General features: G+C 41.5%; 1 protein-coding gene across 1 annotated transcript in view; it reads right to left on the bottom strand.

Moving 5' to 3' along the window:
• utp20 (UTP20 small subunit processome component) overlaps window positions 1-10,376 on the bottom strand; it is a 34,175-nt gene extending 23,799 nt beyond the window's left edge. The window contains exons 1-20 of the mRNA XM_030045419.1: window positions 10,203-10,376; window positions 9,730-9,810; window positions 9,556-9,622; window positions 9,236-9,368; window positions 8,786-8,974; window positions 8,068-8,149; window positions 7,709-7,846; window positions 6,884-7,039; window positions 6,482-6,634; window positions 6,049-6,183; window positions 5,695-5,772; window positions 5,228-5,406; window positions 4,026-4,196; window positions 3,383-3,471; window positions 3,167-3,272; window positions 2,680-2,830; window positions 2,272-2,334; window positions 1,734-1,901; window positions 485-561; window positions 113-192 (exon numbers count right to left, since the gene is read on the bottom strand). Coding sequence (XP_029901279.1) covers window positions 113-192; window positions 485-561; window positions 1,734-1,901; window positions 2,272-2,334; window positions 2,680-2,830; window positions 3,167-3,272; window positions 3,383-3,471; window positions 4,026-4,196; window positions 5,228-5,406; window positions 5,695-5,772; window positions 6,049-6,183; window positions 6,482-6,634; window positions 6,884-7,039; window positions 7,709-7,846; window positions 8,068-8,149; window positions 8,786-8,974; window positions 9,236-9,368; window positions 9,556-9,622; window positions 9,730-9,810; window positions 10,203-10,253 — 2,347 coding nt within the window. The 5' untranslated portion in view covers window positions 10,254-10,376. The remainder of the gene's footprint in view (window positions 1-112; window positions 193-484; window positions 562-1,733; window positions 1,902-2,271; window positions 2,335-2,679; window positions 2,831-3,166; window positions 3,273-3,382; window positions 3,472-4,025; window positions 4,197-5,227; window positions 5,407-5,694; window positions 5,773-6,048; window positions 6,184-6,481; window positions 6,635-6,883; window positions 7,040-7,708; window positions 7,847-8,067; window positions 8,150-8,785; window positions 8,975-9,235; window positions 9,369-9,555; window positions 9,623-9,729; window positions 9,811-10,202) is intronic.
• Between the last annotated feature and the right edge of the window lie 2,223 nt (window positions 10,377-12,599).

The raw sequence follows: 12,599 nt of genomic DNA, 5'->3' as shown, positions 1-12,599 counted from the left end.
GAAACACCTTTATGTTGATGTTTTGTCCGATGCACCAGCATGGAAACCTTGAAATCAGACAATTTCCGTGAAACTCATGCAAATGCGATGACCCAATGAACCCTAGACCTACCAGCTAGACCTGCCACCATCTCCAGATGTTCATGGTAGACCCTCCAGAAGTCCTTGTTGTCCATCTCTCTGGCATGACTCCTGGAGGAGAGACAAAACCAAGTCAGAGTGGGCTTAGCAGAGAAATCCGTTTTGTAATTTAATATAGGGAAAAGGTACATGTGTGTCGACTAAAATGTTTTGTATGTATTGCTTGTATTCCACACTTAAACCAACATGTTCAAAGGTAGAAAACTTCCTATAGATTTTGACAACAAAATGCTAATAACACTAATAGGACAAAAATAAGTTAAATTCAAAATGCCAAGGTTCAAATTTAAATCTTAGTCTCAGTTAAATCTTATTCTGGTGCAGGAGGATTATTTTCACTCACACAAGAAGCTCAATGACTGCGTCCCACAACGGCCTGAAGTTGATGAACAGCATCGCTATGAGATAACGCAGGGGAACCTGAAATGGAAGAAGCAAAACCAAAACATGTTAAAGTGAGTGATATTTTATACTAACATTATGAGTGTGCCATGTGACATTAGCCAGGCTTATTCCCTGCTCATCTTGTTTTGTACTTTGTAAATCATCTGCCGTAAGTTTACAAGAAGAACCAAATCAAACCCAAGAAAGGAATCAGTGACCTGTTAGAGTTAGGAATGTGAAAGCCAAAAATGTCAGCAATTAGTCAAGTAATTGCTAAGTCACTGAGAATGAAGTTCCAATGAAATGAACTCCCATCACTTTTACTTACTGGAAAAGAGCGTATATTTACAGGTGACCTCATGGTGCACCAGTAGGTGTAAACACAAATTTCAAATGAATAAACCCTTCCCGGATTTTTAGACAACCCTGCCCCTCCACCCAAAACTGTGAAACTCCCTCCCTAAGTGATATCCTACTGATTCATGTTTTGATCCGATCCCTGCCTACATCATGTCCTGCACAAACCTTCATTTATTACTATTATTTTTCATTGTATTTTATCCTAAAATTTTTGAACTGTTTGCTTACTGTCTTTTAAATTTCCTGCAAAGCACTTTGTATCTTTTTTTTTTTTAAAAGTGCTGTATAAATAAAAGTATTGATCAACACCACCAAATGACAGTTCAATAAACCCCCGGTTCAGTTCATATTGCTGTTTTTGGGTCATGATTTCCAACAAATATTCTTTCAAAGGCAAAAGTCTACTTAGAGACTATTTAAAAACAATCCTAAAAATACTTGCCTTATATTAATTTAAGTTAACTGGCCATGAAACTGCTTTTTAGCCAAGTGTCCAATGACTTTTGAGCCTCTGAAAATGGGGTGTCAATGTATAAAACTGGCTGTAATTTCTCAACGGTTAATGCCATATTTTTGTTCAAACCCTTAAATTAAAGCTGAAAGGCTGCACTTCAATCACGCATTTCAAATCCACTGTGGTGGTGTACAGGGGCAAAATTATGAATATTGTGTCACTGTCCAGTATTTGTGACACTGCACGTTGTAGGGTGTAGTGTGGATTGAACCTTATTTTTTTCAGGTTCAGTTTTTTTGCACGGTATTGGTTCATTTTTTTATGGTTCATCATTCTACGTTTTGGTTTTACACGCCTATAAATGACAGGTGATAAGGCGTGGTCCTCTCTCTACCTGTTGGAAGCAGCCCTGCGGGCCCCGCGGCAGGCTGCGCTGCACCAGGTCGTGTCGCAGCTTCCGCAAGTGCAGCAGCTTCTCTCTGTAGTCCTGCACCGAGGCCGGCACCAGCTCCGCCTGCAGGCACACCGCAAACACCGGCTGCGCCTCCACACTCTCCTCACCCTGGACAGCAGATCAGCAGGCACACACACACACACATACACACAAATACACATTTACAAGGATTTCTACACATTTTTACCATTTCAAAATACCACACTTGACTGTGAGCTAGGCCACATATTCAAAACAAATTTCTCAACGTTTGTGCGGACTTTGTGCAATTTCCAAATGTTTTAAGGCCTAAAACAATCATTTTTCTAGACTTCTCAGACCCAGACAGGAAACTTTTCCATATGCATTGCAGTTCTATATAACATTTTGGCATTTAGGCCCAATACCTTTGAGGTTGCAAATCACAGGGTAAAACACAACGCTAATGTCATTTTTATTTGATAGAAAAATCTATGAAAGCCCTTGGTGCCAGCTGTACCTCGGTCTGTGCAGGAAGCTCAGCCTCAAACTGAGAGAGGATTCTCAAAGTCAGGAGGCGGATCTGGGAAAAAGAAACCGATCAACTGGTGAAATCTAATTTGCAGTAGAAGGGTGAAAAAATATAAACACTGCTAGATAAAAATTTTGACTTATAAACATTCATTCTTCTATTATTCCACCTAAGGCACTTGTTTGCAGGGGAAAAAACACAGATAAAACAACTTCTTTCCCCTCATTAAAACTAACGCCTAAGGCTAGCCACGAGATTATGAAAACAGCTTCAAGATAGTAACGCAGTTTTAACGGGAAGTGATAACTAAGCTAACAAGCCATTTTTCTGCTGATCTTTCCAAAGCTCTAGATGATTCATATTATCAGGTTGCTGACACCGTGACTGGAAACGTACCTTGGAAATGTTGGAGGAGAGGTTGGCGTGCAGAATCTGGTGGACCTCCAGCAGTGCATTGTGGGACAGGTGCTGGGAGACGCCACTGAGTGACAGGCGGGTGTAGTAGAGGTCTCCTAGCAACAGGGCTGACAGGTCTGTTGGGAACTTCCTGTCATAAACAGCAACAAAAATATTTGGGCATTTGCCTGAGGATTATACCTCAAGCTACTTAACAAGACCTGCCATCGCTGTTGTTGCCATAGTAATGCAAAATGCAATGTAATGCAGAAGACTCATATCCTCCAAGTGCTTGGTCAGTGACTATTTTGTTTTGTCCCATTTTCTCCAATTATTGTATCTCGCCTCTTTAGAGATCTGTGAGCAGGACTTTGGAAAAAAGCTTCAAATGAAAGACGTCTCCCTGGACTTGTAAGCCTTTGCATCATGCATCTTTTTCCTAATGTCGTCCCATACCTCACATCCACTCCGACAACGCAGGGCTCACCTTAAGATTGAAGTGACCTTGTCGACGCCGACCAGCGGCAGGAGCTGGGCGGAGCCGTCCAGAGCGAGGAGGCAGCTGAGAGCCTGTCTGGCAACAAACAGACCGGCTGCAGGGGGCAAGAGACAGGAGGGGGAGAAATGTAAATCATAACCAGTAAAATTTACAGATAAGGTAGAGACATTTAGAAAAAAAAAAAAAAAAAAAGAGCTCACAAACCTTTGCCCAGTTTCTCTGTCTCAATCTCAGACAGCAGGTGGTTTAGGAGGGCGGTCACAGCGGAAACCACACCAGCTGGAGCCAGAGGCCTGAATTATAAAAACAATAATAATAATAATTATAATAACTTAACATGCAACTGTGCACTCAAAGGCAATGATTTTATTTCATTTCATTATTTGTATAGCACATTTCATACACTACTCTAGTTCAAAGTGCTTTACACAGACATGAAATGTAAAGAAATAGATACATTTCAAAATAAAGAGATGATTAAAGATAAAACAGAATGTAGTGTGAGTGAAATTAGTGTCAGGGAGTAAATAAGAGCCATGGGGTCCCACTGTGGCCCTGCTGTGATTCTCCATGGTTTTTCCAGACTGTTTCCAACAATAAAACAATGTGATTCATTCTCGGTTATATGGCCCCGTTGGGCTTATTGTGGACTAAAATCAACTGAAAACCAATGTCTAATGGAATTAACATGAAAAATATGACATAAAATATATTTCCTGACATCCACAGAGAAATTAACAAATTCCCTGACTTTCCTTGTGTGGAATAAACTCAATGAAATTCCACAAATTCCATGATGAGTGGGAACAAAAGTGAGTGTGTGTGAGTGTGTGTGTGTGTAGTGTACCTGAGGTGTGGTAGCAACACCAGGGCGGCCCATGGCAGCGACAGATCAGTGATGGGCTGACTCTGCTCTTGGGGAAGGTCAACCAGAGACAGGACCAGCTCCGGCACCGGCAGCGTCCGTTTCTGTGGGGCCGCAGCGCTCACCTGGCCCGCCTCCTTACTGCCGAACACCCTGCAGTCAAAGAGAAAAACCAATAAATAATAACAATAACAATAATAACATAATCGCCAGCTGCCGCCGTAACAGTGGCATACCCGTGCAAACCTGTGGTCTGCAGAAGCCGGGGTATCTGCAGGACTCACAAAATCAAGTTTAAGAATTTTAAGACCTTGTTTATGCCGCCCCCAATTCAATTTAAGACCAATTAAAAAAAAAAAAAAAACGAAATTAAAAAGGTACAAAGCTGACAAAAAACAGCCTATTTCAACCTATTTCTGGATGAACAGATATAGTCAAAGTTATTAAAGTATAAATGTGCTGTATGAGAAAAATGACACAAAGAAATTAACTGTTAAGGGACATTTAGTTCAACTGTGGTTACTGAAACTGATCCAATGATGAAGAATCTTGTTTTTTTTTTTTTTTTCTGTGTTATACAATTGTACCACCAACCCTGTTCTGTATCAGTCTAAGACAGGACGCACAGTGCAGGGAGTGTCTTTGCAGAGATAAAAATGAGACTCTAATAAGAGGAGTCAGGACATTTTAATACTGTTTAGGTCTCAAATTTTGATGATTCATCTCAAAACTTTTTCAAGGATTTGTTAATGCCCTAGAACTAAAGGAAATCATTTTTAATTATCCTGACATTTGTATTTTTTTCTTTTCTTTTCAAACCACAAGCACATATCCTGCAAAATAAATAAATATATATATATATATATATATATATATATATATATATATATATTTTTTTTTTTTTTTTTGTTTTTTTTTTTTGTTTTTTTTTTTTGTATTTTTTTTTAATCAATACATCAATACAACAAAGAGGCATTCCCTGGGTGGACAAACAGCTTCTTGACATTTCTTCTCATTTTATTTTAACCTTCATTTATCAAGAGAAAGTGAACTAAGCATGCATGAATTTTGTTTTCCTGCAGTGCATTCACTGAATCCATTACTGCATCACAGATTCACTTTCCCCAGCGGACTTGGGATTCAAAAAGGTCGACTTCTGACTCCCTCCGTGCCGTGTGTCTCACCCTGTTGTCTGTCCAGTGAAGAGCAGCGGGTAGGTCTCGAAGGCCATGGAGCCGTCAGTGGGCGGCGGGGCTTTTGCGAGGATCAGGCGGACGAGCACCTCCAGGCCGCAGTGTCGAGACAGGGGATCATCGCGGCCGAACAAGCCCGAAATGAACCGCAACAAGCTGGGCAGGAAGAGCTGGAGGGCAGGGGAGGACCGGGACAGGAGATGCAGAGAGGGAAATAAGAGAAAACAGACAAAAAGAAAAAAAACAAATAGATATAAAGAAGAGCAGAGGACCAACAACATGGGGATGTATCAGAAAAGAGACACCTTGCTGTGTCCTATGTGGATTTGCAAACTTCACTAATGCTTTGACTGCCTTGACAGGGAGTAGATAATGACCAAAGTTTAATTTTGGGGTGAACTATTCCTTTATTCTCAGTACAATGTCAATTTACCAGTCTCACCCCGGAGACAACCAACCTGCTCAAACTGTTTCATGGTGAACATCTCCTTGGTGAACTCGAGGATTAGATCCTGCTCCGTCCTGCTGCCAAACACCTGGTGGGGTCAAGAGAAGCTTTGTCATAAACAGTGTAACAGACATGCAATGTGAAAAATAACCCACACACACCTGGATATATTCCTATTATTTGATGTAAGCACATTCCCAAAAGCCCAAGTCACTCTAACAACCTAGTGCATGAAACTCCTCATACACACAGTCACACTCAAAGGTTTAACTGTCATATGTTCACAAAAAAAAAAAAAAAAAAAACACACACACACACACACACACACACACTCATTCAAAGTGTCTCTCTGTTAAAGGCACACCTTTTGGACTGTCTCCTGGATGAGTGCGGCAGGCAGGGTGATGTTCTCCCCCAGCAGCAGAGAGGAGATGATCTGGAGGAGCAGGCGGGAGCAGGAGCCTGACAGAGCCGGACTCTGGAGCAGCCGCAACACCGTCTGCAGGCGGGACAACAAAGGACACACACACACCGTACAGTGACAGGGTTTTTGTGTTATTTACAGAACCGAAGTGTCTTGGGCTGGATTATTCCCTTGTGATGAATACAATGATGGACATAAAGTTACTAAATACACTAAACACAGTTGACAAAGTTAAATTTTATTGACATCCCACAAATAAATGGGGTTATAACTTTGCCATTTCAGTATTTTAACAAGAAAATCTGACCTTATGGAGACAGAAGCTTTTAAAGGAAACTACATCCACCGCTACATGTCGGCACTGTCCCCTTACCTGGCAGACGGCCTCTGGTTTGGTGACTTTAGCTCCGTCCCTGTAGGACATCAGGGTGTGGAAAATGAACAGCAGTCTCTCCAGCTGCTCCGCTGCCTGACCAGCCTCATGTGCCCCCTCCTCCAGGACAGCCAGGACCTCCAACACACCGGCCTGTTTGTGGGAACACACCACCGTCAGCCGCAAGCTGCTCACTTAAGAATGAGCAACACTTTATTCAAGAATACAGAACAACAGAGGGAACATGATCTACCAAGTTCTACCAAGCCATGCTGCATACAGATGATATCTGATTTACTATGTCCGTCAAATTTCAGATCTGGCAGCTTGCGAAGGGTGTCCTTGTAAAATTAGTCACTGATTAAATTCATTGACTAGATTTGCCATGTGAGTGCAGTGTACCTGCAGGGCCTCCCAAAACACCAGGAGGTGTTCTCTGTCAACGTGATCGGCTGCAGCCTGGGCCATGTGATCGAGCGCGTCCCTGACGGTGTCCCATGGCAGAGAGACATCCGGGCTGGTCACGTGACCCAGCTTCCGCAGGGCAACCGGGATAGCCTGAAGAAAGGCGGGAGAGACAGTGAGGGCATGGGTGCAGAGAATAATCAGTATGATCAATCCATCCATAAATCTTTTCTAGGATTTTTTTTGGCATTTCTCCTTTACTTGACTCGGATTTGACAAACGCTACACGCTCTTACCAGGTGAGCCACCGGGGCACCCCAGAAAAATCATTCTTACTGGCAAATGAAGACAAGTCTGATACTGATATTGTAATAAAATCATTAAGCAATGTTTGGGTCAAATGGTTAATATCTTTCAAAAGTAGCGGTGTGGCGAATAGGAGAATGTACAGCATACCAGTCGTTATACAAAACATTAATTACTATTAATTACTATTAGGACACTAAGGGCAGTACACATGATTCCTTTTTAGGACAACAAATTTGAGGACAATTTTAGGCTATTTTTAAGAGTGGATTAAATATGATGTTTTTTCCTCCATATATACAGCTTTATTTGTGGAACAGTGAGTCTACACAGCACCAGAAGACCATGTTTTAGAAGCCATCTTCCACTTATAATGTTGGAAGGTTCATTAGTCAGTATTGCAATTGCTTTAGCTTTAGAGCATGAACAGCGATCAGTGTAAAATCCATGCTGTCGCTTTTGTTTGTGTGTTCGTGCCAGACGAGGTGACGCCGCCTCCGTGGAGAATGAACTCACCGTGGCGGCGCAGGAGTGGAACATGTTGCGGACGCCTTTGCACATGTCAAACAGCAGCAGGCCTGCCCCCTCTGCCTTGTCAGGGTGCTGCTGCAGGTCTGAGAACATGTGAACCAGCAGCACATTCAGATCTGGAGCCTGAGGGACACAGTGGACAAAAAAAAAAAAAATTCATTCAGTTTATTCAAAAGCACATTTTCATTCATCATTTAATTTGCATACACAAAGTGTGGATTGATGTATTTCATACTGCCTCTAACCCAGCTTCTGTTGAAGATGTGCTGACTGGATCTACTGAGGAATGAGTACAGGAAGGTACCAGCTTATCTTTGGTATTTAATCTCGACTGAGTGACCCACCTTCCTCATCAAAAACGAGAAGCTCTCTGCGGCGAACTTGCGAATGTGCTCCTTCTTGTGCGCCAGCAGCGTGCTGTACAAACTGTGGGGTGAAAAAGAAGAATTTACATCCACAAATATTTGATTACTAAAAAAATATCCTTCACCAGCCACTGGAAAAAAAAGAAAAAAATCGCTTTGTGCTGTTCAAGGAGAAGAAATTGCAAGAGTCTCATTCATTTTATTTCATTTTAAAGCTCCACACTGTTGGCAGAGCTCATTTCTTGAATGCATTTGAAGATTGTGTTCACTATTCAAAGCAATGCATGCCTGCAGCAGCTTAATGACTGTCAACTACTAGCCATATCACTCACCTTCACATCAAATACCATCACGCTTGAAATGACTCTGGGAAATATGTTTATCAGTGGAGAACAACCTTTGCTTCCTCTTTTCCACACTTTTTTTGTGCCATTTCAACAATTTTTGTGCAATTTTAATTTTTTTTTTTGACATCTAGACCTTCTAGCCCTGTGCAGGAACCATGCAGATACATCTGACTGCATCTGATTTTAAACTAGAAATAGAGAGAGGAAAATAATAAAATAAATAATAAAACAAATTTGTATAGTGCTATTTCTTTATTTTGAAGGTGCTCACTGAATGGCTTGTCACTTTATTACAAACATCAGTTCAAGTCTGAGTCCTTCAAGAGCCTCATCAGGTGCTGTTTTCTTACCTGTACATGTTGGTCATGTCCTTGACCATGAGCCTCCACAGGTACTTGTAGAGGTACGAGAGGCAGGTGAAGGCCCACTCCAGCAGCTCCGTGTCCTTCGTCTCCAGCAGCGAGGTGATGAGGACGAAGAAGTCGGGGAAGTGCGGGTAGAAGTCAGTCTGCAGGTCCCGGGCCAGCTGCACCACCAGGCTGGGGAGGGGGGGCAAGGCACAGATAGACATGGCTCAGTGATGTTACAGATAGAAAAATGACACCAAAATCAATTTGGATGTAGCTCAGTGGACTCATACTGTCAACTTGTAAATCACCAGGGAAGTCAGCAACTACTTATTTATTGTTGGAGTAATACACATATTTTTACAAATTTCTCACGCACATATTTTTTTATTTATATTTTTTCCCCTTTCTATTTCTTTAAATTTCACTTACGCTTATAGACTATAAACTTACTCGAGAAGTGGCTGGTAGGCGAGGCTGTTCTCGACCGCCAGGTGGGTTTTCAGACTCTCCACCACGGCCTTCTGATGGAAAACCAGCAGGTTGAACGACTGGCTCTTGTTGGACATCTCTTTCAAGAAGGTCGCTGGTGAGAGAACACACACACACAAAAAAATCTTGCATTCGCTGGTCTTTCCTCACAGTCTTCACATCTCATGTCAGGCAAAATTGAAATATTGTTTAAAGGAGATTTTTCATAGTAAAAAGCTTCACAGTTAAGCTGGCAGGCATGTTTTACCACAAATCCTGCGATGTTACCGCTTTATACTTACTGAAATGTTCTGTCAAGTTGAGATCTTTCCATTTTGTCAGTCCTTCAGAGAAATAGGTTTCTACTTCCTGCATCGAGAAGCGTAAAAGTCATTAGCACCCAGAGAAAAGACAATAAGACCTGAGTGATCACCATATAAATGAGAGAAAAGCTTATATTCTGAGCGGTTCCACACCTCGTCATAAGCCCCGGTCCGGTCAATGCGGTGGATGACATCGATGTTGACATTGGCAAGCCTCTCAGCAAAAGTGAGAAACTGTCAAAGAGTCGAGACACAAGATTCACAATCATCATCATCATCATCATCATCATCTTCTTCTTCTTCTCCACCATTATCAGTCACAATAAACATCCAAGCTTCATCCTACTTTACACAGAGCTAACATCTGGCCATAGAGGGAACAACTGCAAATGCGAGTAATGCACTTTTTAATGTTTTTATGTTCATTTTCTGGCAAAAATCTCATCCTTACACAGGTTACACGACTCGTGCACAACTCACAACAAAATACACAGAGGCATGTGGAAGATGTGAACAAGTAAACATGTGTACAGGTGTGTATCAGTGTGTATAAGGTGAGTATCAGCTGGAAACGTATGAAAAATGGTTTTGAGAGAGATGTGGCGGAGACATGCTCGCTCGCTCACCCTGTAGGTGTTCTCAGATTTGTGATACGAGGACTTGGACTTGATCTTCATCTTCGAGCGGCTGCGTGACAGACGACGAACGCGGCGGAAAACAACTTTAAGTCACAACGTGTCATGAAAACAGCTCCTTCTTCTCTCTTTCAGCTACAAGTGTTTACACACACGCCGACACCAGGGCGCAACCATGTTGGACAAAGCATCACGGGAACTTTTTTTTTTGGCTCTCCGCGTGGTGCGTCAGAGACGAGAGGAAAACCCGCCGTCACTTCCGGCTTCGTTTGAACGCGCTCATGCGGGAAAACGGCGAAACAAGAGTGTTCACGTCTACCTACTTCCGTTGTTTCGTTTTTAACGCGTTTAAAGGCACATTCCGCCTTTTTTCTCCACAGTCTATGGGTAGATTAGACCAGTGGTTCTCAATATGCGGGTCGGGATACATTTTTTGGGTCACAAGATGATAAAGACATGGAGAAATTAAATAACAATAATAATAATATTTTAAAAAGTATACTTTTTTCACATTTTACTGTGAGTAGTTTTGGAATGCAAGGCCTCCTCTGACACAAATAAAACACTCATACTCATTAATATTCATGTTTTAGGAAGACTCTGTATATGCAGCCTGTGACAGTGGGTCATGAGCCGGCATCAGTTTGTTTTACAGGCTCACGAGGCAAAAAAAGATTGAGGAGCACTGGATTAGACCACTACTTTTTGATTAGGAATCAATAATAATATCTTATATGCATTGTATTCATTCAGGTATCGTTTTTATGCAACAGGCTTGTTTGGTTTCAGTCATGCAGCACAGGGATGTCTCACGCTGGTGATGAATATTAATGAACATTGCATCATAAACTAGCCACTGCATTTGTCACGGAGTTAGTGGATAATGTCAGCTGACAATTCATTAATCGGCTTATTCAGATTTTAGCTGGTTGTTTGTTTGTTTTTTGCACAAGTAGACAAGGACTTTCATAGACTGGAATCAGATGCAAAACAGAAACACCCAATTTCACATGTGACTGTGCCTATAGCAAATGATACGTGCCCAAAAAAGTCCCATACATAAATAAAAAGCAGTTGAAGGGACCCTCACAAGTTCACAGACACACACCGATAATAAACCTGTTACTATGGATTATATATATCTGTATTTTAATGATAGATTAATGATGCGTGTTGCAACTTTAAAGCCAAAAATTCAAGTCTTCCAGGTTGGTCAAATCCCTTCCCCATTCATTAATGTGTCAATAAACCTCCAGTTTATTCAGTGTGTTGACTTGCCTCTTTACCAGCTCGATATATTTAAATTCAGTGGTCTGACCCTGATAAGCAAGCCCTACAATGAATCAGTATTGTGCAACAGAGTCTGGGAAAAAGGGGATTTAAAAACAAAACAGTGTGTGCTTGTGAAAACACCTCCCTTGCTGAGAAAGGGGGATGTCAGATGATGAAAACAGCAAGAAGATAACAAGAAGATAATGCTCCATATCTAACCTCACTCCTCCACTTGCTAAATCAAAAATAAATAAATAAATAAATAGAAATCAATCTCCCCTTGTTCACCAAATTATCAAGAAACCCACAATTAATTGCTCCCTTGCCAACTAGATACTTTTATTTCAGTGACCTGATCTTGATAAGCAAGCATTACATGCTACAATAGTTCAAAAAGAGAGAAAACATTTAGTTTATTAGTCAAGTTTTCCTAAGACAGTTTAGTCTGTGTTAAGATTAAGTCAGTGAAATCTCACATATGAAAAAAACGAGGAACCTTGCTTATTTCTGTTGCTCCTGTTTTATTATTATAATTGTTGATGTTGATAGATTTAAATGTATATGTGGTGCTCTTGGCCTCTAGTTTAAGTTTAAGTCATGTAAATGCAGACTGTAGACGTAAACAGACTTACCACATTTTAATCGTACAGCAAATGAGACATACAAGATGATGTGTTACATATTTCACTCGCAGAGAGCTGAGGAGGTTCTGCTTTTTGAATGATGTGCAACTTTTCAGGACAAAACGCTCTGCAGCGCTGAAAAAAGTTTCTCTAGATGTTCTTGTCGAAATTCTTCCCTTTCTGAAATGACTAAACGTTATGGCCCAGTGCAGAGACACGCATACACAGTACAGCCTACTTTGGGTAATGCATGCCAGTGTGTGTGTGTGTGTGTGTGTGTACGTGTGTGTGCATGGACTCCACTGATGATAGCTTTTATCCTGTGGCCAGGAGAACAATCCCCTCTCTTGGCCTGGTGACTCCTCATGTACCTGCCTGGAATGCTCTCTTTCACACACACACACACACACACATACACACACACACAGCACGTACTGTACACACATGGGTACAGACATTCTCTCTCTCTCTCTCTCTCTCTCTCTCTCTCTCT

This window comes from Myripristis murdjan, chromosome 23 (assembly GCF_902150065.1).
Source record: "Myripristis murdjan chromosome 23, fMyrMur1.1, whole genome shotgun sequence".
In the NCBI taxonomy this organism is placed as follows: Eukaryota; Metazoa; Chordata; class Actinopteri; order Holocentriformes; family Holocentridae; genus Myripristis; species Myripristis murdjan.
This window is presented reverse-complemented; position numbering and strand designations above follow the sequence as displayed.